We start from the raw sequence: 26,849 nt of genomic DNA, 5'->3' as shown, positions 1-26,849 counted from the left end.
TGAAAATGAGAACCTATCGATTAGTAAAACAAATACTATCTTTACCATATAAACACTAGAGAACGTCTTTCGATAATAGGCGTAGTGAAAATGAGAACCTATCGATTAGTAAAACAAATACTATCTTTACCATATAAACACTAGAGGAACGTCTTTCGATAATAGGCGTAGTGAAAATGAGAACCTATCGATTAGTAAAACAAATACTATCTTTACCATATAAACACTAGAGAACGTCTTTCGATAATAGGCGTAGTGAAAATGAGAACCTATCGATTAGTAAAACATATACTATCTTTACCATATAAACACTAGAGAACGTCTTTCGATAATAGGCGTAGTGAAAATGAGAACCTATCGATTAGTAAAACAAATACTATCTTTACCATATAAAAACTAAAGAACGTCTTTCGATAATAGGCGTAGTGAAAATGAGAACCTATCGATTAGTAAAACAAATACTATCTTTACCATATAAAAACTAAAGAACGTCTTTCGATAATAGGCGTAGTGAAAATGAGAACCTATCGATTAGTAAAACAAATACTATCTTTACCATATAAACACTAGAGAACGTCTTTCGATAATAGGCGTAGTGAAAATGAGAACCTATCGATTAGTAAAACAAATACTATCTTTACCATATAAACACTAGAGAACGTCTTTCGATAATAGGCATAGTGAAAATGAGAACCTATCGATTAGTAAAACAAATACTATCTTTACCATATAAACACTAGAGAACGTCTTTCGATAATAGGCGTAGTGAAAATGAGAACCTATCGATTAGTAAAACAAATACTATCTTTACCATATAAACACTAGAGAACGTCTTTCGATAATAGGCGTAGTGAAAATGAGAACCTATCGATTAGTAAAACAAATACTATCTTTACCATATAAACACTAGAGAACGTCTTTCGATAATAGGCGTAGTGAAAATGAGAACCTTTCGATTAGTAAAACAAATACTATCTTTACCATATAAAAACTAAAGAACGTCTTTCGATAATAGGCGTAGTGAAAATGAGAACCTATCGATTAGTAAAACAAATACTATCTTTACCATATAAAAACTAAAGAACGTCTTTCGATAATAGGCGTAGTGAAAATGAGAACCTATCGATTAGTAAAACAAATACTATCTTTACCATATAAACACTAGAGAACGTCTTTCGATAATAGGCGTAGTGAAAATGAGAACCTATCGATTAGTAAAACAAATACTATCTTTACCATATAAACACTAGAGAACGTCTTTCGATAATAGGCATAGTGAAAATGAGAACCTATCGATTAGTAAAACAAATACTATCTTTACCATATAAACACTAGAGAACGTCTTTCGATAATAGGCGTAGTGAAAATGAGAACCTATCGATTAGTAAAACAAATACTATCTTTACCATATAAACACTAGAGAACGTCTTTCGATAATAGGCGTAGTGAAAATGAGAACCTATCGATTAGTAAAACAAATACTATCTTTACCATATAAACACTAGAGAACGTCTTTCGATAATAGGCATAGTGAAAATGAGAACCTATCGATTAGTAAAACAAATACCATCTTTACCATATAAACACTAGAGAACGTCTTTCGATAATAGGCGTAGTGAAAATGAGAACCTATCGATTAGTAAAACAAATACTATCTTTACCATATAAACACTAGAGAACGTCTTTCGATAATAGGCGTAGTGAAAATGAGAACCTATCAATTAGTAAAAAAATTAATATTCCATATACTATACATCTTTATCAAATAAACACTAGAGAACAGATTAAGCAAGTTCTGAGACATATGCAAACTGTGTTTTATCTTCTTTCCGCTTTTGGCGATTCTATTTCTAAATGTAATAGAGAATAATTTATATATTTTTAATTGCCCTTTTATGTTATGGTATTTTATTTTAGTCGGTAGAAAGACTGTTGGTCTCAAAATTTACTTTCATACAAAAGTATAAGAAACTTTGGTATTCGCGTCGCTTGATTTTGGAAATGTTTACTATGAGCGAGATGTGAATCCTATACATCGCGAGAAACAAAACTTGAAAAATAGGTCGAAATACAAGTTTTCAACCTTTTGAAAAAAAACCTGATAGATAAACAAGAGCGATAGGAGAGATTTTCGGGGTTGCATCTTCGGCGGCCATCTTCGTAAAGAAAAGTTTCTTGGAGCGGAAACTCCGAAGATTTCTATCTGAGCGGTTGTATAACATTTTCCGCGCTTATCGGCTGTGTTGACGCTGCTTTGTTACGTAGAAGCTTCGGCTTCGTTGTCCTTGTAGAAGCTCAACTTAGGTCTATATTTTTTAACACGCTACGGCATTAGCATTGACTAAACATCAAAAAGGCGCTCGTTCCCTGAGGAATTAAAGGGTAAATTATGGTTCGAACAGAAAGGGTCAAAGTTGGGTTTGTTTAGTTATTTAAAACTTCCAAATAACATCTAGGAAAATCCGATAAGGAGATTACAACTTCGACGGCGGAGAGGAGACACAGAGAGAAGAATGCTCTTCATTTAGAGTTCGCCGAAAGAGAACGAAGATCAGTGGCCAGGGCCTCCCGCTTCTAATTTCCCCAAATGACCGCGCCGACGCCGACGGAGTCACTTTTACTCCTCACGCGCCGCGAGATCAAACGACGATTGCCTCTTGGCGCCAGTGTACGAGAGACCTATTACCCCCGGTTACTATAGTTAGGGCGTACGCTACAATTACGATACGATAGAAAGCGTAGGATAACGCGGATTTCACCCCCTCCCGGCGCTTCTACGTATTGTAGAAGCGGACTTTAAAGGAAGGGCTAAAGATGCCTTGTATAGAAGTATTTGAGAGTTCTAATTTAGAAACTCGATTCGATAAATTTGCCAGGAGAGCTAGCGCGGGCCAACTTTAATAATTAATCATTTTGGAAGTCATTTAAGGGAAAAGCCACTGGCCACTCGGCCTCCTTTCCCTTTAAACTCCCTTTTAGAAATCTAATTATTCATTATTTTTAATTACTTCAAGAATATATATTTCGAAAAAGCCAAAAATTTGGGGGTTTCGAGTTTTAAGAAATTTTCTTTTTACCCGATTTCTGCGTGGGAAGTACGCGTTTTAGCCGGAGCATATGGAACGCAATTACTCATAAGTATGCCGTTAAGTATTTTTCCTTAATGCACCTTGTTAAAGGGATGTGACGTAAATTGCGTGTCTTCCAAAGCGTCATCAACGCTTTAAACGAGTAACGGAAGTGCCTCATGATAATCTCGTCGAAAATTACGTGAAATGACGTTTGATAGTTTATATTACATATGGTGGTAATGAAGTATTTTTTTATTATGTCTTAAATTAAATTATTGTTTTTAATAATATTAATACTAAATAATACTAACGAGAAGAAATTAGCCACCAACGGTCATTGAATTATGAATAAAGTAAATGTAATAGGACAGTTAAATTTAATAAGAAAAAAACGCAGTACTCCGGCAGTATGACCGATTTCAAAATTAGGTTTTTACCTGTGACAGAACATTTACATATTGTGAGGTATATCAGGTTATTTACCCGCTTTTATACCCTAACATGAGGTCGTATTTGCACGCGCAAAATTAATTTTAAGATCGCCCAATTAAGACTAATAAATTAAAGAATTTTAATAGGTTTTTCTAATTGCCATAGTTTTACTTCATTTATAATAGAAAATATTGTTTCTGATTAAGTTATATTACGCGAAAAAGTAGAAAATTAACTAAACACTAAAATATGAAAAGTAATGATAAAACATATAAAATATTCGGTCTAATAGGTCTTCGTGGATAAAATTAAAACGTGAAACTCGAAACTCGAACCAAATGGATCTTCGAGTCAAAATCAAATTAAAATGGACTTCAAATAACCAGAATTTCTAGCGGTACCTAGACCAGTTTTGCCCAATTTCGAGCTCATCAAAACCGCGCACGGAATCTAGCTTGCGACTATCTAAACCAAAAAGATAAGCTTTCCCTAATCATTAAAAATTTCAAAACGCGTTGCCTAGCAACGGAAAGCCAATTAGTTCTATTTGGTCCGAGTTTCGCGTTTACGTTTTATCTTCGAAGACCTATAGGTGATTCTGAAATATAATGTATTTATAATATAATACATGTACAAAAGAGTTAATTTTTTTGGGCGCGCTCTTGATATATTAGTAGATTGGTCTCGCGCGATTTTGCACGCGCGTTGAAAATGATAAAAGAACCGCGCGCTCAAATACTTGAACCATACGACAAAAATTAACCACCGATCTTTTTCGGAATCACCTATTGGTCCGGGAATTTCGTAAGTTTTATCATTACTTTGTTAGGGGTTAGCTTTTTTGCCCCTTTTTATTATGGACTTTTCTACTTTTTCGCGTAATTTAACAGCATTATAGTCCATAGGTATTGGTCGGCGTTTGAATAAGAAATTTTACGATTGTTTATATTTATCCATAACCGAGAATTATTCAGAAATATTCGAAAAAAATGATTAATTTTGCATGTTAAATCGTTGTTTATTCGTATAAAACAAATAATACTAATTTTAATGATTAATTGAAACTTTTGTGGTTAATTTATTTGTTCCGCTGACCTCTAGGTAATATTGTTTCTGAACCAGTCAAATATTGAAATGACTTGGATTTCTTTCGAACACTTTCTCAATAGGACCCTCAGCGATCCATTCCTAGAGGAACTCTACTGGCTATTTTGGTGACGACTACGACGTATATAGTGATGGCCTTTACAACGGCGGGAACTGTCCAGCGATTCGCCACGGGAGATCTTCATAGCAATTTCACCAACGGCAGTATCTATTCGGAAGAAATCTGCGGCATCGACTGCCCGTTTGGATCGGTCAACAATTTTCAAGTGAGCTTTCCTAACTAATAGCGGAAGTGAAACAGGATTCCGTTGATTTAATAGCGGAAGTGAAACAGGATTCCGTTGATTTAATAGCGGAAGTGAAACAGGATTCCGTTGATTTAATAGCGGAAGTGAAACAGGATTCCGTTGATTTAATAGCGGAAGTGAAACAGGATTCCGTTGATTTTGCAAAAAACACGTTTGGGAAGAAAAAATAGTGCGAAGTGAAAACCATCATATATTGATTTTCTAATACTATTTCATTTCATCGGCAAAATATGCTTAATCAGTAGGTTAATTGCCCTACGCAATGTAATTTTTACATTTCACAGCTTTAACAGTAATTTTTAAGTAAATAATCAGCTAAACTTCCTAGAGGAACAAATAATCAGCTAAACTTCCTAGAGAAAACAAATAATCAGCTAAACTTCCTAGAGGAACAAATAATCAGCTAAACTTCCTAGAGGAACAAATAATCAGCTAAACTTCCTAGAGAAAACAAATAATCAGCTAAACTTCCTAGAGGAACAAATAATCAGCTAAACTTCCTAGAGGAACAAATAATCAGCTAAACTTCCTAGATAAAACAAATAATCAGCTAAACTTCCTAGAGGAACAAATAATCAGCTAAACTTCCTAGAGGAACAAATAATCAGCTAAACTTCCTAGAGAAAACAAATAATCAGCTAAACTTCCTAGAGAAAACAAATAATCAGCTAAACTTCCTAGAGAAAACAAATAATCAGCTAAACTTCCTAGAGAAAACAAATAATCAGCTAAACTTCCTAGAGAAAACAAATAATCAGCTAAACTTCCTAGAGAAAACAAATAATCAGCTAAACTTCCTAGAGAAAACAAATAATCAGCTAAACTTCCTAGAGAAAACAAATAATCAGCTAAACTTCCTAGAGAAAACAAATAATCAGCTAAACTTCCTAGAGAAAACAAATAATCAGCTAAACTTCCTAGAGAAAACAAATAATCAGCTAAACTTCCTAGAGAAAACAAATAATCAGCTAAACTTCCTAGAGAAAACAAATAATCAGCTAAACTTCCTAGAGAAAACAAATAATCAGCTAAACTTCCTAGAGAAAACAAATAATCAGCTAAACTTCCTAGAGAAAACAAATAATCAGCTAAACTTCCTAGAGAAAACAAATAATCAGCTAAACTTCCTAGAGAAAACAAATAATCAGCTAAACTTCCTAGAGAAAACAAATAATCAGCTAAACTTCCTAGAGAAAACAAATAATCAGCTAAACTTCCTAGAGAAAACAAATAATCAGCTAAACTTCCTAGAGAAAACAAATAATCAGCTAAACTTCCTAGAGAAAACAAATAATCAGCTAAACTTCCTAGAGAAAACAAATAATCAGCTAAACTTCCTAGAGAAAACAAATAATCAGCTAAACTTCCTAGAGAAAACAAAAAGGATTTTGCCGAGGGTATCTGGGAAGATGGAAAAATATAGTGTTGTTAATTTTCCGGAAAAATAAAATGCGGAAAATTTTCCAGAAATTTCTTTTTAAGGGTTTTTAATGTTTTTAACTTTTAATCGATGTAATATGTCTAATATCAGTAAAAATACTACAAAAATTAATAGTGTTACATTGTTAATCAGTTTAAACTAGTCTAGAGGTTTAGCTTTACTTTTAGATTCGTAAAAATGAGGCGAAAATGCCGCTTTATTGAAATTTTCAAACAATATTAAACTAATCATGGAATTATAACGTTTTTTATTTTTTGCGGAAAAAGGCCTAGGTCATTTTCCGCGGAAATATTTCCAACTTACAACACTAGAAAATCCTATTATTATTTGGTGAATGTATATATTTCAACGTAATCAGACGTTGTACCAGGCCAGCAAGTCTATGTCATTATTGGCTTCAGTACAATAGCATACGTTCGATCTCTCACGCGACACAAAACACTAAATAAAATCTTGGAACTTAAATAAAATGAAAATAAAACCAATTATAATCAGCTAGGCTAATACCCAAGGCACCACCTTAGGCCTAAGTTCTCAAGCGAATTTTAAAGCCATTAACTCAGTTGGCCGGGTTACAATGCGTAGGAGGGCGGTGGTAAGCCCTTCATGCCACGCGAGCCAACAGCTCCTTACATTAACTATAACCGTTAACCTCTACAACTTGGGATAGAACTTGCAAACTCAACGCAAAAGAAGTAGTTCAGATTTATCACTCAATGCCACAAGCTGGGATCGAATCCGCCTCCTCTTGCTGCGAGGCGAAAGTGCTAACCACTCCGCAACTTAACAAGGGTTAAGTTAGGCCGATTTAATTTGAAATAACTCGGTATTTCAGCAATTATGCCTTCGAGGCGAAGAAGAAACTAACAAATGAGTTAATTTTGAGCCGTATTGGTGGGAAATTTACGTACAACGGAAAGACCATTGAGCCTGCGAAGGTTTCATTATATTGACCTAAATGGATACTTATCTCGTAAGATATGTGTTATTAACTTCTGGTAATTGTCATTCTAAAAGTCTCTAATTAATTATTAACACTAGACTTGTTGAACAACCTTGAAATTTTTACCATAGAGCATTAAATTATTTTCTAAAGTGATATATGAAGCTTAGCGATTAAATAATGGTCTCAACGTCATAGCTCACCCTAAACGGGTCCATTAAGTTGGCCCGCGACTTCATCGAATCTAGTAGTTAAATACCCTATCATGTTGCACCCATATTGCACCATTTTGCACCGTTAATGCCGAATTTTGCACCGCAACAGTTTAGTAGCAATTAAAATAATTAAGTTTCGCGGGCCAAGTTAATGCAACCCGCGAGTTTTTGGTTATTACACATTAAACGAGCCTATCTTATTGCACCCAAAATGCACAAAAATGCACCACCAACGTTTTAATTTTGCACCATGTGGTTCTCGGGATATTTAAATTTCAATTATCGCGGGCCAAGTTAATGCAGCCCGCGACTTCTGGTTTTTTAATGTTTCACTAACCTATCATGTTGCACCCATAATGCACCATAAGGCACCACAAAAATTTTAATTTTGCACCATACGGTTCTCGAGATATTAAAATTTTAAAATTGTGGGAAATTTGAAATTTAATAGCTCGCGGGCCAAGTTAATGCAGCCCGCGACTTCTGCATTTTTAATGTTTCACTAACCTATCATGTTGCACCCATAATGCACCATAAGGCACCACAAAAATTTTAATTTTGCACCATACGGTTCTCGAGATATTCAAATTTTAAAATTTTGGGAAATTTGAAATTTAATAGCTCGCGGGCCAAGTTAATGCAGCCCGCGAGCTATTAAATTTCAAATTTCCCACAATTTTAAAATTTTAATATCTCGAGAACCGTATGGTGCAAAATTAAAATTTTTGTGGCGCCTTATGGTGCATTATGGGTGCAACATGATAGGTTAGTGAAACATTAAAAATGCAGAAGTCGCGGGCTGCATTAACTTGGCCCGCGAGCTATTAAATTTCAAATTTCCCAAAATTTTAAAATTTGAATATCTCGAGAACCGTATGGTGCAAACTTAAAATTTTTGTGGTGCCTTATGGTGCATTATGGGTGCAACATGATAGGTTAGTGAAACATTAAAAATGCAGAAGTCGCGGGCTGCATTAACTTGGCCCGCGAGCTATTAAATTTCAAATTTCCCAAAATTTTAAAATTTTAATATCTCGAGAACCGTATGGTGCAAAATTAAAATTTTTGTGGTGCCTTATGGTGCATTATGGGTGCAACATGATAGGTTAGTGAAACATTAAAAATGCAGAAGTCGCGGGCTGCATTAACTTGGCCCGCGAGCTATTAAATTTCAAATTTCCCAAAATTTTAAAATTTGAATATCTCGAGAACCGTATGGTGCAAAATTAAAATTTTTGTGGTGCCTTATGGTGCATTATGGGTGCAACATGATAGGTTAGTGAAACATTAAAAAAACCAGAAGTCGCGGGCTGCATTAACTTGGCCCGCGATAATTGAAATTTAAATATCCCGAGAACCACATGGTGCAAAATTAAAACGTTGGTGGTGCATTTTAGTGCATTTTGGGTGCAACAAGATAGGCTCGTTTAATGTGTAATAACCAAAAACTCGCGGGTTGCATTAACTTGGCCCGCGAAACTTAATTATTTTAATTGCTACTAAACTGTTGCGGTGCAAAATTCGGCATTAACGGTGCAAAATGGTGCAATATGGGTGCAACATGATAGGGTATTTAACTACTAGATTCGATGAAGTCGCGGGCCAACTTAATGGACCCAACTTGGGTAAATCTGTGAGCGAGATAAAAGGTCTCGAGCAACGTCGGAGTTTCTAGCGACGTACAAATAGCGCGTGAAAAAAAATATTATAAGAAAGCTCCGTCTCGCGATGGTAAGAGTGGAATTATGTTATTCTACATGTCGTATAAAGCTTTAATGTAGTCCAAGTTACGAATTTTTAAAACTAAGGTTACGATGTATTCATTTTAGTTTATAACAAGAGCTATTAATAAATAGCGATACAGAGCTAATGACTCAAAATGTGTTTTAGCTACGAATTTTAAATTTTAAGAGAGTATAAATCGTATAGGGGTCATTCGAGATTTGCAATTTCAATGATCTTGAACCATGTCTTCAAGGCTATTCAAAATTTATCTCGTTAGTCATTAGGGGTAGGGGAATGGTTCCAATTGGAAAAATGCGTGCCAACGTTTTATAAGTCAAATTAACTTTGACTCGGTGCAAATTAACCAAAAATAACCCAAATTAAAAATTAAATCAAAAAGCCTGTAATTTCATAAGTTGGGTTTATTTTTGGACAATTTGCATCAGGTCCAAGATAATTTGATTTAAAAAACGTTGGCGCGAATTTTTCTAACTGGAACCATTCCGCTACTTCAAATGGTTCTCGAAATAAAATTACCTTGAACCAATGGTTAAAGGTCATCCTAATTTTTATGAAAATGTTGATGCCTTAAAACAATTGTTTTACATGTATGATCCCTTTACGTCCTTCTTGTGTTTGGTATAAAATTGATCAGGCTCTGATTGGTCACATTACGTTGGGCTTCAGCCATTTCATAATAAATTGTGATGGGGAACAACTTTCTTATGGTCCTCGAGATACATTTTGAATTACCTTGAAGACATGGTTCAAGGTCATTGAAATTTTCGTTGTCGAATGATCCCCTACATCCTTACACACTACTCTTAAATTCGAATTCGTACCTAAAACACATTTTTAGTTATTAGCTCTGTATTGTATTTTATTTAACATCCTGTATTGCGTAAATTCTTTATGTTGTTCAACTTGTTGAAATATTTACTAATATTTAGGGTAAAAGGTTAGCGATTTTTATTTGGTTTGGGGATCTAGCGCAAAATTGCTCTAACCCACTTACGCTAAAATATGAAGACGCGCGTGGAACTTTTTAACAAGTTGAACAAGACATAAATAGTGTTTATGCTATAGCGTCTATTGCAATTCCTTACGTTTCGAAACTTGATAGGTACGATTGCTATTTAGAATTATTCACAATTCTGCCAATAGTTGTATGGTATATTCCACTTAATACTAGTTCCATGTTAATTAAGTAATTCAGAAATTGCTTCTCTTCATTTCTCGAATAGCGCCGAGTATAATTATGAGATTGCATATGAATTTATTTGCATTGCATGTATAAACTTCTTTGGAATAAATTACGAGACTTGATTTAGTTCTAGATGGTTTTGACACATTCCGTGCTAGAGGAACAACCTCCCTTTTCAACCCAAGAGTCCCAGATCGTGTCGTTTACGCTATAAATATGCTTAGGCTTTGATGGAGCTGGTTCTTGAGATCTAGGAAAGCTAAAATCAAAGTTGCAAATGGAATCACTTAATTTAGTAAAAGGTTTAAATCCATGCCTTAATTATCCCACTTCAAAAACGGAAATATGACTGCACCACTAGCCTGATGTATCTGGAACCTAGGAGCAATAAACACAACACCCCACACAAGGAGAACGCAACCCGTCAAAAGTCGTGGATTTTCTTGTGTACGTTTTTCATTGGCTAGACGCTTTAGCGCCTGCTGCCGTCGGAAGGGGAAAATTCGGAAATTGTCTTCCCCCCGCCCGTAAAACGTTCAGTGTAAAGGCTCGTGACGCTCGTCCAATGAAATTCGTACACAACCCTTCGTTAGCGTGTTTAAAGGCTAGCTGCGTTATCCTTGTGTTTGTTGCTCCTAGCTGGAACAGTGTGCTAACAACGAAAGAGGTATAGTGGGAAAGTCGGTCGAGAATATTAGGTTAAATGCTTTGTTTACCAACTGCATATTAAATTAAACTTACAAGAACACCATAGCAACAACATCTTTAACGGCCTTACAATAAATAAGCAATGTATTATTTACAATGGGAAGTAAATATTTCTATGAAATTGAGAATTTCACTTTGCGGTGACGAACGACTCAAATTCTAATTACACCCAATGTAATCCTTACCAATTAAGCAATTGTTTTCAAGAAATATGAAATTATAACTAAGAAAATGAAATATCGTAGTATGTTGGTTAGTATTTTCTGTAACAATAGAATTTTTTTTTTTACGTTTTATAGTTTTAGAATAACACACCGAATTAAATACGTACAACCAAACAAACAGAAATCTCAACCCTATACTATAAAGGTTTAATTATTTAATGCTTTAACTAGAATAATATGCACCGCAAACGTTTGAAACTAACAATATTACTTTCAACGCAGGTGGTAAAATTGGTGTCGGCGTACGGTCCAATCATCTACGGAGGAACCTTGGCCGCCGCTTTGTCTTCGGCCCTGGCCAGTTTGATCAGCGCACCCAAAATCTTCCAAGTAAGATATTTATTTAATGCAAACTTGGTTTCAGGATATTTCGCAAAATACTTGGCATCTAGGAGCAACAAACACAACACCCCACACAAGGAGAACGCAACCCGTCAAAAGTCGTGGATTTTCTTGTGTACGTTTTTCATTGGCTAGACGCTTTAGCGCCTGCTGCCGTCGAAAGGGGAAAATTCGGAAATTGTCTTCCCCCCCGCCCGTAAAACGGTCAGCGTAAAGGCTTATGAAGCTTGTCCAATGAAAGTCGTACACAACTGTTCGTTAGCGTGTTTAAAGGCTAGCTGCGTTCTCCTTGTGTTTGTTGCTCCTAGTTGGCATAGAGTTTTGCATCAGCTTTGGTATCTGAAAAGAAACCGAATCTTTTTCTTCGGTTTCGCGACTGCTGCTCTTGTCAAGGCAATCAGAGATGAAAAACCGCATCCTCACATTTCCTTTTCATAAGAACTTTACCGATAAATTAATACAGTGTATTCATTAAAAATTAAAGACTTTCTGAAGTATCCACTTCTAAGTAACCTACACTCGAAAATATTACCTCATTGACAGACTATCTTCCTTTGTTTAGTTTAATGTAAAAGACATCTGCTTCGTACTGAAGAATAATAATTTGCTTTCATAGATAAATAATAATAAAAGAGGAATCGTTTAGCAAATTTAATTTAATTAAATTAATTAAATTTAACAGCCAATTACGCTTCCTTCAAATTTATTTCCCAGTTAAAATTGCAAATTTTCAGGAGAATTATACCGAGTATTTAATTTTTATACTCAAAGAGAAAGACTATACGTTAAGACGACGCCCGGACATAATTGTTTAGTTTTCCCAAAAGGGTGAGATAAAAACGCAGGCGCCGTGTGTTTCAAAAGCGTCATAAAACGTAACTAATAAGGTTGGCAAAGTTATATCTCGACGTGCTATTATAAGTTGTTCTAACAAGGAATGTACCCGAGGTGTTAACCACCGATACTGTTCACACTCGGGTATCGTGTACCCCTCAATGTAATTTGAGAAACCTGCAAAGGAAAAGTTACGCTGGGCTTTCGTTTTGCCATGGCAACCGAAAATGTTTTTGACAACACGAAATGAAAATTTTCCCTTTGAAAAGCTTAAACAAATTTAAAAAATAGTAAATGTTATCAAATTCATCACTTTTTATTTAATTGAACCAATTTATAAAGTCTAAACATTTTTTAATTAAATTTCTTACATTTTGATTGAAAATTTTAATTCTGATCAAGGTTGATCAATTTTGATCATCTTTGTAATTTTAAGCGTACAATAATTGCTTTTCTTAAAATTTGTGTCAATTTTTCAATTATAATATTTTTTACCCTTTTCCTTTTACTTTTTTGATATTTATCTTACTTCGATCAAATTTTACTTGTTTTGATCAAATTGACGAAAACTAACCAAAAATTGTTAAAATATGTCAATTTCAACAATTTTTACCTTATTTTACTTTAATAAATCAAGTTTCATAACTTTTTATCAAATTTTGTCAATTTTGTTCAAAAAAGCTAAATTTGATAAACATTCATCATTTTTTTTTTCAAATTTTAAAACAAATATGATATATTTTACCAACTGTAGCCCTATTAATCATTTTTCCTTAAAAATCATCTTTTGACGAAATTTTATCAAAAGTTGATCAATGATATTTTTTTCGTCAATTTGGATATTATTATTTTTTAAATTATTAAAATTGTTCAAAGGGGGGGGCTAATAATCGATCAGATTCCCATGTTATTTTCAATGGAAAAATTTTCATTTCGTGTTGTCAAAAAAATTTTTGGTTGTCATGGCAAAACGAAAGCCCAGCGTAACTTTTCTCTTGCAGGTTTTTGAAGTTACATTGAGGGGTTCATGATACCCGAGTTTGAACAAAATCGGTGGGTAACAACTCGGGTACATTCCTTGTAAGTAACGTGGTAAGGAATGGGACATTAATAAAAATTCCTTACACTTACCGAAAACCTAAAAACTTTCTTTGTTCATACCAAATTTTTAACAAATAAACCAATCTTCGGAAATAAATTGAAAAATCAATATAACCAAAAACCCAAATCCACAAAAAAGGAAATAGTTAAAAATAACCGAAATGTTCCTTCAGCATCATCTCTTTTTGAAATTGTGACTGGGAAATGCACTTTAAGATTTGCCGGAGAAAAATCCACAAAACAAATTAAAAAATATGATGGATTTTTGTAAAATTTACAAAACCACAAAAACATCGGAATTTTTTTTTTAAATCCACGAATCTTTGAAAAAAGTTAATTGGATCTAAATATTTCGCACTGTCTTCGATTGTCGGACCCCTCGTAGCGTACAGCAACACGGTCACCTCCATTAGATTAAACGTCCCAAAGAAACCATACTTAGGACTTACCTAAAAACTAGTGTACCTGGGACATAGTGTACCTGTAACTCTAAGAAAAAAACAATTCCCATTACGCTAATAAATCACTCTGAAAGGTAAATATACGAAACATTTGTTCTAAGCTTCCCAAAGGGAAGAATTTACGGACTGGGAGAGGAGGAAAGGATGAAGAAGCATCGGAGGCCGCTAAAAACCAAAAAACAGGGGAACCCTCTTCACCAGAAACATGTACCTTCACTACATGATATATTGCGCACTTTGATGCGAGTTATGAAAGGAGAGAGAGGGGGCATTCATATTGATGTTTCCCTTCTCAGTTGCGGAATATAGTAACTCGAAATACGGATGAAATGAGAAAAAACGTTGCTTCTTATATGAGAAAATTCGTTTTGGATAAATACTCCAATAAAACGTAGTAGTTACCGAAATTAAATAAAACTTAAGGGGGGAAGAATACCGTGAAAGCCTCTTTTTCGTTCAAGCGGAACGTTTCTGTTTTAACAATAACATAATTGAATTATATTTTTCTTATTAGGCTGAACCTACCTCTAGAGCTTAAAATAATTTTGATAATTCTAATATTAATAGTTAACGAAATATAAGGTCCTAACTAAAGGGTAGTTTGGGTGCTTGCCCAACTTGTTTCGCTCCGGGGGTCCAAATTAAAACGTAATAACTTAATTACTTTTAAATTTAAAATTGTCAAAATTATTTTAAGCACTAAACAAGAGGCTGTTCTACACTTAAATATTAATTTTATAAGTTAAAATACAAAATTAAAAGAGTTCAGCTTGAAATAGCGCGAAAGTAGACAATGACCACTGTAGTCTTCCCCCTTAACAGCCTAAGGCTAAGCACCACACCCCTGCCTACCTTTTCATCGGGTTGACTTGAAACTGCAACTTTGCACTTCTGAGGATTCGTAAATAGTTTTCAACAAATGTAGTTACAATATTACGAAAATCTAAGTAGAAACTTGTGGTGACTTAAACCTATGATTTTTCTACATAAAACGTAATTTCAATTTTCTAATATTTACTCTAGCAAAAGCCTAGGAACTTGAGTTACACACTCTTGAAAAATATAAAAATATGAAAATTCATTTAAAATTCCATACCTAGCTGCATTTTCTAGGTTTCACCCTGACTCTTTGAAAACGAAAGTTTTCAAACCTCTTATTTTGCAGTTACCAAATTTTACCAGTAAGATTGAGATATACCTAGGGAGAAGCCCCCGTACTCCCTTTCAAGGGCAAAGAAAAATGTTTGGAAGGTGCCAGAAAAATTCAATATAAATTCCTGGGGGTTACAATCTTTTCGGGTCTATAAAAAAACCTAAAAATATACAACGCATGTAGTGTAAAAAATGAAAGCAATATTGCAGAAACTATTGCAAAAAATATCTCTAAACCCCGTATACGGAAGGATCAAACTTTCTCTAAACCCCGTATACGGAAGCATCAAACTTATTTTGGGTGTGTCATTGGTGTTTATCTAAAACCCGTTAAACCGAAAAGTTCCAGCCCAACCCATTATCTCGTACGATTTGTATAGCGCTCGAGGCGGGAGACAACAAAATTAGTTCGTATAACAACTTCTACAAGTATACCGGTTCTTATCACCAGTACGCTACCTCTTCCCACTCGATAGACCCACGAGGTTACCTCACTGTTAACGGATGAGTATCTCGAGTTCCTTCGAACGCAGACTTGACCTTTTTCTCGACCTTCATTTCTAATGTTTAGTAGCGCTATCTAAATCCCCGAATAGCCTCTAGACTAAATGGTGGTCGCCTTGGAAAAAAGAACGTGTTATTAGAGAGTTAGTATTAGGGGCTGTAACGACGAGGATTTGAGAAACTGACTTCGGCGGACAAATATATTTGGCCGTTTTGACGCCTATTTCTCTCCCTCATTTCTGTCCCCTCGCCGTACGAAAGGCCATTTGAGAAACCGTAGTTGTTGTAATAGCCATTGGAGTGAACGATAAGCCATCCGGATGTATTAGACAATAGGATGGCGGCCATGAAAGAAGCGAGAGGAAAGTTTGCCCGTCACTCTCTCTCTCTGTCTCGTGCTCCGAAGGAATTCTTTCGCGCCGGATCAGTGGACTCGATAAAAAAAATTCTCGATTTAATAGTACTAAAAAGGGAAGGAGGCGGTTGTATCTTCCGCAGTTGGCATGGAAACGGAAAAAAGGAATGGCTGGAATGCGAGGCAACGACGAGTTTCACAAAGAGAACAAAGAGCGCTTGATACCAAGTGGGGCGAAAGCGGAGTCTGAAAATTTCTATAATTTTATTTCCCATTGTCAGAAATAATTTCTCTTATTTAAATGAAATATATCGAAAAAAGATGATAATAATTGTTAAAATTGTGATTCCAGTGTACTATGCAAGTTACGCTACCGTTTGTATTTAAATCTCGATATTGTACAGAAATAAGTCTGATATCCCAATTAATCGAACCATGTTTTCCAACTAATTGTATTCGGCAAAGTTTGAAACTTTCTGGTTTGTATTGACAACTAAACCCAATAGACCAAAAATAGGCTTCGCCCCTGTACAAGTATAGCAATAGCAGCGCACCACTGCACAGGGTGAAGTTACCGACCCGGGGGCAAATATTCTTTAGCCGTAGACTAAGGAAGGTGTTTCATAAGGAGATTTCGCGGGCGAATTTAAAGCCATGTAAAGTCTCAGCGCGGGATAGCGCCACGTATATCAAAAACATCTGTGGCGAACCAAAGAGTAGTGAAAGTTTACCAAATACGTGACGGTCTCGAGGGACTTAAAGAATAAATTACTTAAAATTATTAAATAATTCTAGAAAATATAACAAATTTAAATATGAAACTCTATGAAGAAGAGCTAGATCCTTAGGCATGTCTCTCAAACAGACGAAATTCTTTTAAAATTTAAATGAAAATAATTGTACGTGGTGGCGTGGAAGTATTTTGGTGTCTTATAGTAGAGTAAGAGCTTTTACGTTTCAAACCGAGGACTGTCATTTAGAATTTTACCCGTTGAAAATTAATCTAGTATACATCTATAGAACAAAATAAGGTGTTTTGCAAACCCACCAGAAACAAAAAGCTTAGCCATTTTGGTCAGAATTAAGATGGCTTAAAAAAAACACGACCACATACCGCGCTAAAATGAGTATTTGATATAGGAGTAAATTCGATCTTCTACCTTACAGACTTCAAATAGACCCAATCAAACACCGACGTCATAAAATAGACCGCCGAAGCAATCCGTCTCTCCACCATTTCTGAGAAATATTTTAGGCAAGCCGAAATGTCACGTATGATATATCGCTATTAGAATCGGCAACCTATCACAAAAACTGGCAAAATTATAAAAAAAAATATGTAACCAATATCGTTCAAAGTCAAGCTAAGTTATAAAAGAAAGAGTGGCCGGGTTAGAATATGGTAAAAACTTCTGTTTTCGGGAAAACGGCGCTCTTAGAATAAAAGAAAAGAGGCGAGGTGACAAATTGCGCGGCTGGAATATTCCGACGCGTACGCCATCAAATTGAAGTAAAAATTGAAATTTGGCTACTCCAGCGACATCTAAAAAAGGAAGGGTACAGAGTGGGGCCATTACAAGATTCTCGTTTCCTCGGGCGGGTCCAAATCGGAATTTATAGAGAGCGGAAGCCAAAGGGGTATATTCCCTTTTCCCCCGCTGTATATTGGAGAAAAAGTAGGGCCACCATTTTGAGGGCGATAAATTCAAAGCGTGACGCGGTCGTCGGAGGACGTACGGCCGTTCTCTCCAGGATGCCAAAGATCGACGGCGCGCGACGGACGAGAGCGCCAGATAGAGAGAACTTTCGCGCTCCGAGTGCATATAGAGATAGGCTTCGTAGAAACGAATACATTCGTCAATGTCATACCCAGAATATTGAGCGTATCAGTGCGCGGCGGGTTATAAAACCAGCGTTTTTTGGGACGGAAATATATATAAAAGGGCGCGAGAAAAAGAAGAGGTACCCCTTAAATTTCCAACAGAAATGGTAGAACGAAAAAAACTCCGCGTTGGTATACGGCAGCGAAATAGGAAATTCACGGTTAGATATTTCAGCACGCAGACTGGACGCCATTCTGGACTATTACGGTAGTGTTCGCGACGGGTTCCGAATCGAGTATAAAGAGACTGTTGGTGGCTGATGAAGAGAAGGGGAAGAAGGGCTCCCCCGCGGACTGCCCAATTGAATGAGGAGCTTTTTTTAGGGTAGCATTTTCCCCTTTTAAGATTGAAAAACGAGAAGCTAGGGTCTACTAGGCCACTTTTCTTCTCTCTGTCCCTGGAATGGTCCGAAATGGAGCGCGCGAATTGAAAAAATGAACCCCTTTTTTATCAAACGCAATTTCAAAGATGAAATTCCATCAACAAAGTCCCTAGATTTAGTTCCATATTTGATAAAAGATTTTTTATTTCTATTTATTTTATCCGCGCTCTCTTTTACAACTCCTCCCAAGCGGATTCTTTCCATCTTTTTCACTTTTTGTATTTTTAACTGTTTTTATTTTCGAATAATTTTTTTATGACGGAGGCGTGGAAAATTTTAAGAATTTAATTTTTCACTTGGAATTTCCTCAGTCGGTACTTTACAAAAGGACTCGCAATACTTGAAAATATTCTGAGATGTTAATTCGTACGAATATAATAAATGTACGTTTTGCATTCCTACATTTTATTAAGATTTGGAGAAATATTAATTTATTAATCTTATTTGAATATACTCGGGAATTTATTTATTTATAATTAGGGATAATGAGTATATGTTGATTTTTTTCAGCGTTGCTTCCAAAGCCACGTTCACACGTACCCTCGGTAACGTTTTGCCTCGTTTCGATCTCGCTGCGGTTCTTAGCGTTTGGAAATATTTTTGTTCACACGTTTGATTTCCAGTGAGTTTTGATAAAAATTGGGCACGCGTAGTATAGAAATATAATTAGAAGTTCGTCTGCTCACGCATTTGAGTTAAGTTTCTAATGAAAAAATAATGCACCCAGAAGAAATTTGTTGTATTTTTTAAAGTAATAGACAAAAAGTTGCGAGACATTTTCTTCTAAAAAAGCATAAAAATTTTATTAGGCTTATAATAATTAAATCTACTATTGATGATTTTTGCGAAAAAAGGCTCATGGTTCACAAAAACCAACTCGATGACGTCACGAATCGCTGCCAAAATGGTCAACGAACCGGTTCAGCCAAAGCGATCTGGAGGTCTATTCTACAGAAATCGGTCAGCGAGCGATAATTTTTATGTCGACGGACTTAGCGACCACTCCCAACTACAATCGTTCTGAATTTTGAAAATGGGTATTCTACGCCTCTTATTCGGCGATGTAGTTACTAGATCAGTCGTTCAATGGTATGAACGACGGAGATTTTAAACCAAAAATTACTCCTATGAATTTAGCCAATCACGACGTCCGTTGCAAAGGGTTTTGCAATCAGCTGCTGCTGGTCAGCTGGGGAAAAACCCCAAACAACAAACTCTGCGTAACACGTGGTTATTGTTGGCTTCATATTGTCGTGTTTTAGGGTAAATGTCATTATTAAAATTAAAATGGCAACTAACAATGGGAAACGGTCGGGGAAAATATCGGATATACAAAGAGAAATAATGGTGAATTATATGAGAAGTAATCCGGAGTTTTTATCATCAAAACAATCGCAAACGTTCACAAACAAAAAAAAGGCTTAATGTGGGAAACATTAGCTAACACGCTAAACAGTGATGGAAGTGGTCCACAAAAAGTGTCATTTAATTCGAAAGCTTGTGATTCATCTCTTATCACTCTTTGTCTTCTTATATCTCGACGACCTAACCTATCAGCTATTTCAGCTAATCTTAATATTTGCAATTCGATTACTGCTTCCGCCATTTTATTGATAATATTGGTTGGTGAGATCTTAACTACACCATCAGACCATGTCGTTCACTGAACGATAAATTCTTGTAGTTACCTAACGAGAAAAAATTTAACGACGGAGTAGAATTCCATTTTCATCTTTTAGCGACAATGTTTTTTTAAACGACTTTTTTTGTAGTTCAAAAGCAAAACGAGTCGAGTAGAATAGGCCTCCTGAAACGCTGGGACGCGCAACGGTCACTGTTCGCACGATGGGATACAAACGTTGCAGAGGGTATGTGTGAACGCGGCTCAATTGCCTTACGACGCGATTGAAGCACATGCCAGTGACGTATTACCTTCCCCCTCTCGTATCGTAGCAATAAAGTAATTCTCCTTAATTATAAATAAATAAACTATTGATTTTTTCCTTGAAATTTAATCGCCAATATTTTCCTCTTAATGAAATTTGAACACTGTTTTCGACTAACTAAATAAAATAAACATAGTCTTAGAAAACCATCATTACAGTAACAGCGCTTTGAATCGTATAAAGTACTAAGCTTCGTTTTAGGAACCGTGGGCGACTTTCAAATTAATACACTTTGAAAATTAAATTATTTAAACAGTAACACGTTGTATATAATTTAAGGAGATATATATTGCATTTAGTATAAATTCGTTCGAGGAATCGTCTCATTAGTAATGTTTATTTCCCACTAATTCTAGAGGTAATTAGGAAAGCAACTTATTTAATCCAGCATCGCGTATATTTTTCGCAATCCTACTAAAACGAAAGAAAAAATCTGAAATGAGTATATTTCCCCCAAAATGGACGAAAAAAATCAGGCGTATACGTACGTCCAATACTTTAACGTCGGTTTTAATATTTTACGGGAGAGTGAACTTTCTCATTTCAAGCCGGCTATAGTCTAGTCTATCTTTCACGGAGAAAATTGCCGCGTCTGCCGCTGCTTCCAAAAGGCTTTTTTTAAATAAAAAATATTTACAGGATTATGAGTAGAAACAGGAGAGTTATATACAACCGCGGTGTGCTATAAAGAATATGGGAAGGCGGCCCGGAAAAATGTATCCGGAACATTTTTGATCGGCTTTGGCCGGCACCTGCGCGGGACTGCTTGCCTGAGTGCTTTTCTTGCCACAACGATCTTGATAAACGCTTAAACCTTCGAGAGAGAGAGAGAGAGAGAGAGAGAGAGAGAGAGAGAGAGAGAGAGAGAGAGAGAGAGAGAGAGAGAGAGAGAGAGAGAGAGAGAGAGAGAGAGAGAGAGAGAGAGAGAGAGAGAGAGAGAGAGAGAGAAAAAAAATCCAACACCTTATAGCTATTTCCTCCTGACCGTAGTTCAATTTCATTTTCTCTCGGTAATCATCTCGCGTTCTTCCCACCCAAACGCTGTGGCGTTGATCAAAATTGATCATAACAGTCCAGAGGGGGAGTTTCGAAGGGTCAACGAACGGTACAGATTGGATTTGCGGATGAAGTGAAGTCAATACGGTACGGCTATAATCTTCAGTGTCCGATAACGTAAACCGCGGCTCATCCACACACGACCTCCTACATTCGAAAAAGAACTGAACGAGGGGAACAAGCTTTCAATCGCGTCCACTTATCGTGGCAGTATAGTGGAATGCACGGAGTAGCGGTCCGGATTGCGGCAATGGCTGCTCGGTAAATACGACTATGGATATTAGTTTTCTCGCTGGTGGGAAACGATTTGAAGTTCGGCAAGTTCCCGCGGTCTACATTAAAGAGAGCGTATCAACTGCGCGACTGTTACTATCGGATTATGGATTCCCACATCGTAGTTTAGATATATATCGCTCTATCGGGACTAAAATATCGTAACTCTGAAATGGTAGTTTTGAAGATATTGCGTTTTAACGTTTCTAAGGCTTGGAAATTCGCATTGCTGTAGTCTGAAGGATTGTGGTATTAGATAAAACTAAAGTGTAAATTCTGAACTGTGATATAATATTTAGTACAAAATACGGTGACTTACAATTAAACTTCCAATATTATTATTTAATTTATTTTTAAACGAAGTATGATAACTAAAAATTTGCCATATAATTTAGGATTAAAATTTTTCTAATTTCAAAATGACATTGAATTAATACTATTATTTTAAAAAGCAGATAATTTCGGGTTAAAAAAGTTATTATACCTATTAGGATTGTTAAACACATTATTTAATTTTTTCATCACTCTACTAACTGAAATTTATAGTCCTTGCAATAGATGGGGACTCTTAAAGGAAAAGTTCAGGTTGGGTAAGATTTGGATTTATTTGAAAGATCATGTTTAAATAAACTCAAAAATGTCAGTCGTAAAATTGTATCTTTTTTAATGACGATAAATTAATTTTTAAACGAGCCAAATTTACCCGCCAAGCGATCTGCCATTTTGTTTCGTGGTGACATTTTAGGACTTTAATCACGCGCTGTTCGCACTATAACAGCGCTCTATTCCTTGCACGCGCTTGATCCGCGTGTGGTCTACGGAGGGAAGACGAAAGAAAATGGCAGCTCGCTAAACGGGTAAATTTGGCTCGTTTAAAAATTAATTTCTCGTCATTAAAAAAGATACAATTTTACCACGGATATTTAAACATGATCTTTCAAATAGACCCAAGTTTTACCCAGCCTGGACTTTTCCTTTAAATAAGGCCAAACATGTTCTTAAGCAAGAATCCATGTTCATCTCATATTCGCCAAAATACGAGTTACCATATATTTGAATTCCAGCAAGATTACCTTCCCTCTTTCCCTTTCTTTCCTTCGGCAGTATATCCACGCGGGTTATCTAAACTATCCGGATCACTAACCGAAGGAAGCATCACCCGCGCCGGCGAGAGAAGCTTGGCCAGGAATATCGTATATAGGGAAACTTGGAATTCCAAATCGAGATGATCGGGAAAATGGTCCCAGACTATAGCTCGTGCCGGGCAGTGGACACGTACACAGACAGGCAGACAGACAAGATGAGGGGCTGTGAAAGACGAGGCCCAAAGAAGCTACAGTGGCGAGTCGGGGCGCGCGGTTGAAGCCTTTTGTATCCTAATGGAAAGAAGATGGTATCGCTATCCTTTCCTTCTCTGTATTTCCAAATAGATGCCGTCGAAGAAAAGCGTTTCCTTTTTGGCCTCGGTTTCTGCTCTTTCTTCCGCGGCGTACTCACGCCAATATGATTTAAGTCGAGAGAAAGAATATGGATTGAAGGGCAGTCAAACTTTCCCCAAAGCACACGCGCCCACTATCCGTCGAAAGTTGGGAAAAATACGATCTTTTTACCATTACCAGCCAAGTACTCCAGCCGAATCCGGAGTGTGTGTGTGTTTCTTCAAGGACCACCCCCACCCGCCATACACTCTAAGGTCAAACAGAAGCTCTTTTTTTTTTCAAAGAAATACTGGGAAAATGATTTCATTTCGTAGGCTTTCTTCTACTAGCGGATCTCGTTTACTTTCTACTCGCGCCGGAGGGAGAATAATATTGATACGAGCCAGGCGATTCTCAAAATTTCTTACCATATAAAAATGAGGACGCTATTGCGTTGCGTTTCTATTTTAGATGTACTTCGTAATACTATACCAGTAGGTTACCGCTGTTGTTCAAAGTATACTGTTTGGTACCTTCAAAATTGTATTTTATTTTTGCAATCTCGTCTGGTTGCTGGAAGAAAAATGACAACGTCTTTCACTTCACTGTGAACGCGGCTTGTCAGATTTGTTAGTGGATTACACAGAGACTACCCTACAACTGTCGCCTAAAAATTGGCGTTGAGCTTGAAAGTATTTTGCTTATACAAAACTGTTATCTAAATAACTAAGTGAAAACTACGATGAGCTGAAGTGATACAAACTCGAATAATTCCTGTTTATTGACGCATTAACTGCCCTAAATGTAAATAAGGGCAATAACAGAAGTCCGGGTCTGTCAATTTGTGACCTCGAGTTATTTGTTATTAAATGGACAATTTATCGTCTGTGAAAAATAAGCCGTTACAAATTTCTACACTTCATATTATAAAATGTTCAGCGTAGAACAGGCTAATTTTTTTTATTTAGTTATGAATTAAACTAAAAAGATAAACTAACAGGTTAAAAATGTATGTTGAAATTTACCAAGGTACCAAAATTTAAAAAGGAAGGCTAACCCAAAGTACGCTAAAGCACACGCTTCTGTAGTATTTCGCAAATATAATAATAATAATAATCAGCTAGGCTAATACCCAAGGCACAAACTTAGGCCTAAGTCATCTAGCGACTTATAATGCCTTTAAACAGGTGGCCGGGTTACAATGCGTAGGAGGGTGGTGGCATGCCCTGCAAGCCACGCGAGCCAACAGCTCCCTACACTAACTATTACCGTTAACCTCTACAAAAAAAAGGATTTGGCCAAGAGTATCTGTGAAGATAAAAAAATCCTATGTCAATATTTGTTTTTTTTTGTATATATTTCAACGTAATCAGGCATTGTACCAGGCCAGCAAGTCTATGTCATTATTGGCTTCAGTACAATAGCATACGTTCGAACTCTCACGCGACACAAAACACCAAATTAAACATTTGAACTTAAATAAAATAAAAAGTAAAATAATAATCAGCTAGGCTAATACCCAAGGCATTACCTTAGGCCTAAGTCATCAAGCGAATTTTAAAGCCATTAATTCAGGTGGCCGGGTTACAATGCGTAGGATGGTGGTGGCAAGCCCTTCATTCCACGCGAGCCAACAGCTCCCTACACTAGCTATTACTTTTAACCTCAACAACGGCATCCGCTACAGCTCAATTCCATAAGTTTGGTTTGGTTTGGTTTATTTTGATTACATTTGATTACATATAGGTACATATAAATTCCCCACGTAAGCAAGCTTGTTTGTGGGGAATACACTTTTAAAAGAGAGAGTGAGAGGGATAGGTCACCTCACATATCAACTTTTATAATTTATATAAACAAAAAAAATCGCGGTATAAATTAACAATTATCGCTTAACAATCCAGTCTCGAATAAGTTTTTTATATAATTTAAAATCAGTTTCATTTCTTATTTCCTTTGGAAGTAAATTATACAGATATACACTAGATGAGTAGACATGATTTCTCGCTATACAGCTTAAAGAATGTGGCGGGACAATTTTATTATCAGAAATAAACCGAGTGCTATAAACATGGTCACTCTTAGTATATTTATCTACATTTCTATATATATAGATAAGACTTGTAAATTTAAATAATTCATCAACACTTAGAACATTAAACTCATTATACAATAAAAAGGTTGGGTAATCTACTGGTTTATTTAGACATATTCGAATAATTCGATTTTGAATTTTAGAAAGAGGTAGAAGGTGTGTTTTAAACGCACTTCCCCATGCAATAATACCATATTTTAAATCGGAATTAAATAAAGAAAAGTAGACACTTTTTAAAGTTGTATATGGTAAAATATTACGTAGAAAATATAAGTTATACATCATATACCGTAGTTTTTTAATGATAGAGTTTATATGTATGTCCCATTTTAACTTGTTATCAATATATACACCTAAATATTTTTGTGATGTAACAGAGCTTAATTTTTCACAACTACAATTACTCTGTATTAAACAATTTGCCGAGTGTATTCTAATCGTATTTTCCATAATAGTTTTATCAGCACGCGTAGCAAAAGCTATATAATTTGTCTTTGTAACATTTAGACTTAAAAGGTTATTATCCAACCAAGATTTTATATCGTTTATACATTTTTCCGCTTTAGAAAATACAATTTTCCAATCCGTATCAGATAACAATAATACAGTATCATCAGCAAAAGAATTAATCAGTCCAAGCCAGTTTTTTTCACATAAAGGGTTTATATATAATAAAAATAAAATTGGCCCTAAAATAGTACCCTGGGGTACACCATAGGTTATTATTTCGTCATCACTTAAGCTATTATTAATTCGTACTCGACATTTCCTCATGTGTAAATAACTACGAAACCATGACAACGCAATTCCCCTAAATCCTACTTTTTCCAGTTTCACTAACAATTTGTAGTGGCTTATTGAATCAAAAGTAAAGTAATAATTATAATAAAAATCAGCTAAGCTAATACCGAAGATCGTGTCGGGGTTGTACTTGATCCTCAAGCAGTGCACATTCCCCAAATTCGAAAATGATGTTGAAAGAAAAGCTTTCTAACGTATTTGAAAATTATCACACTTCTGTTAATTCAGTTAATTCCATTATAATGGTTATTAGCGGGCGAATGAAATGAAAGAAACTATACCCGCGTGTATAGCTCCAGTGAAAATAAAAGAAGAGAAAGGGTTCGAAATCACGTGTGCCAGAGTCCACGGATCAAGAGCGACAGGCCGAACGGCTCATGGTCGAGTGGTCGTACGCAGTTGGATCGCGTCCGTTAAGTCCATTAATCACCTGATACCAGGTTTTCTGCCGCGCACCCTGTCCCTTGTCCGATTTCGCCCAAATCGTAAAGGAGAGTAGAATTACGCTCCGATGAACCCGCTTTCGCTCGTAAAAGAATACGTATAGTTTACGGTTTCCCTCGAAAATGCGCGGCTACCAGTCGACCAATAACGTATTCCTAGCAAAGGCTGACTGGCAGTGTTACCGACCGTCCTTATTTTCCTTTCAATAATTAAGTCAAAGGCCGGTAATGACGGCCACTAGAGAGCCTTACATACGTAGGGATCATTTTCTCTATACGTCCTCTTGTTCTCGCTGGCCAACTAGCGATCGCGTTTGTTAGTGCCGCAAGAAAGCCGGGAGCAACGCGAGAGGGAACTCAATGCATCCGGAAAATAATCCCCGTTTGAATGATAAGTAGCGAAAGAAAGGGGGGGATAGAGAGGG

General features: G+C 36.1%; 1 protein-coding gene across 2 annotated transcripts in view; it reads left to right on the top strand.

Moving 5' to 3' along the window:
* The window catches only part of LOC149942922 (solute carrier family 12 member 2-like), a 106,072-nt gene that overhangs the window by 39,545 nt on the left and 39,678 nt on the right, over positions 1 to 26,849 (top strand). For both annotated transcript variants that reach the window (XM_090176960.1, XM_090176961.1), the window contains exons 9-10: positions 4,673 to 4,876; positions 11,601 to 11,708. In XM_090176960.1, the coding sequence (XP_090033086.1) occupies positions 4,673 to 4,876; positions 11,601 to 11,708 (312 nt within the window). The remainder of the gene's footprint in view (positions 1 to 4,672; positions 4,877 to 11,600; positions 11,709 to 26,849) is intronic.

Source organism: Leiobunum rupestre, chromosome 6 (genome assembly GCF_980474605.1).
Source record: "Leiobunum rupestre chromosome 6, qqLeiRupe1.1.hap1, whole genome shotgun sequence".
In the NCBI taxonomy this organism is placed as follows: Eukaryota; Metazoa; Arthropoda; class Arachnida; order Opiliones; family Sclerosomatidae; genus Leiobunum; species Leiobunum rupestre.
This window is presented reverse-complemented; position numbering and strand designations above follow the sequence as displayed.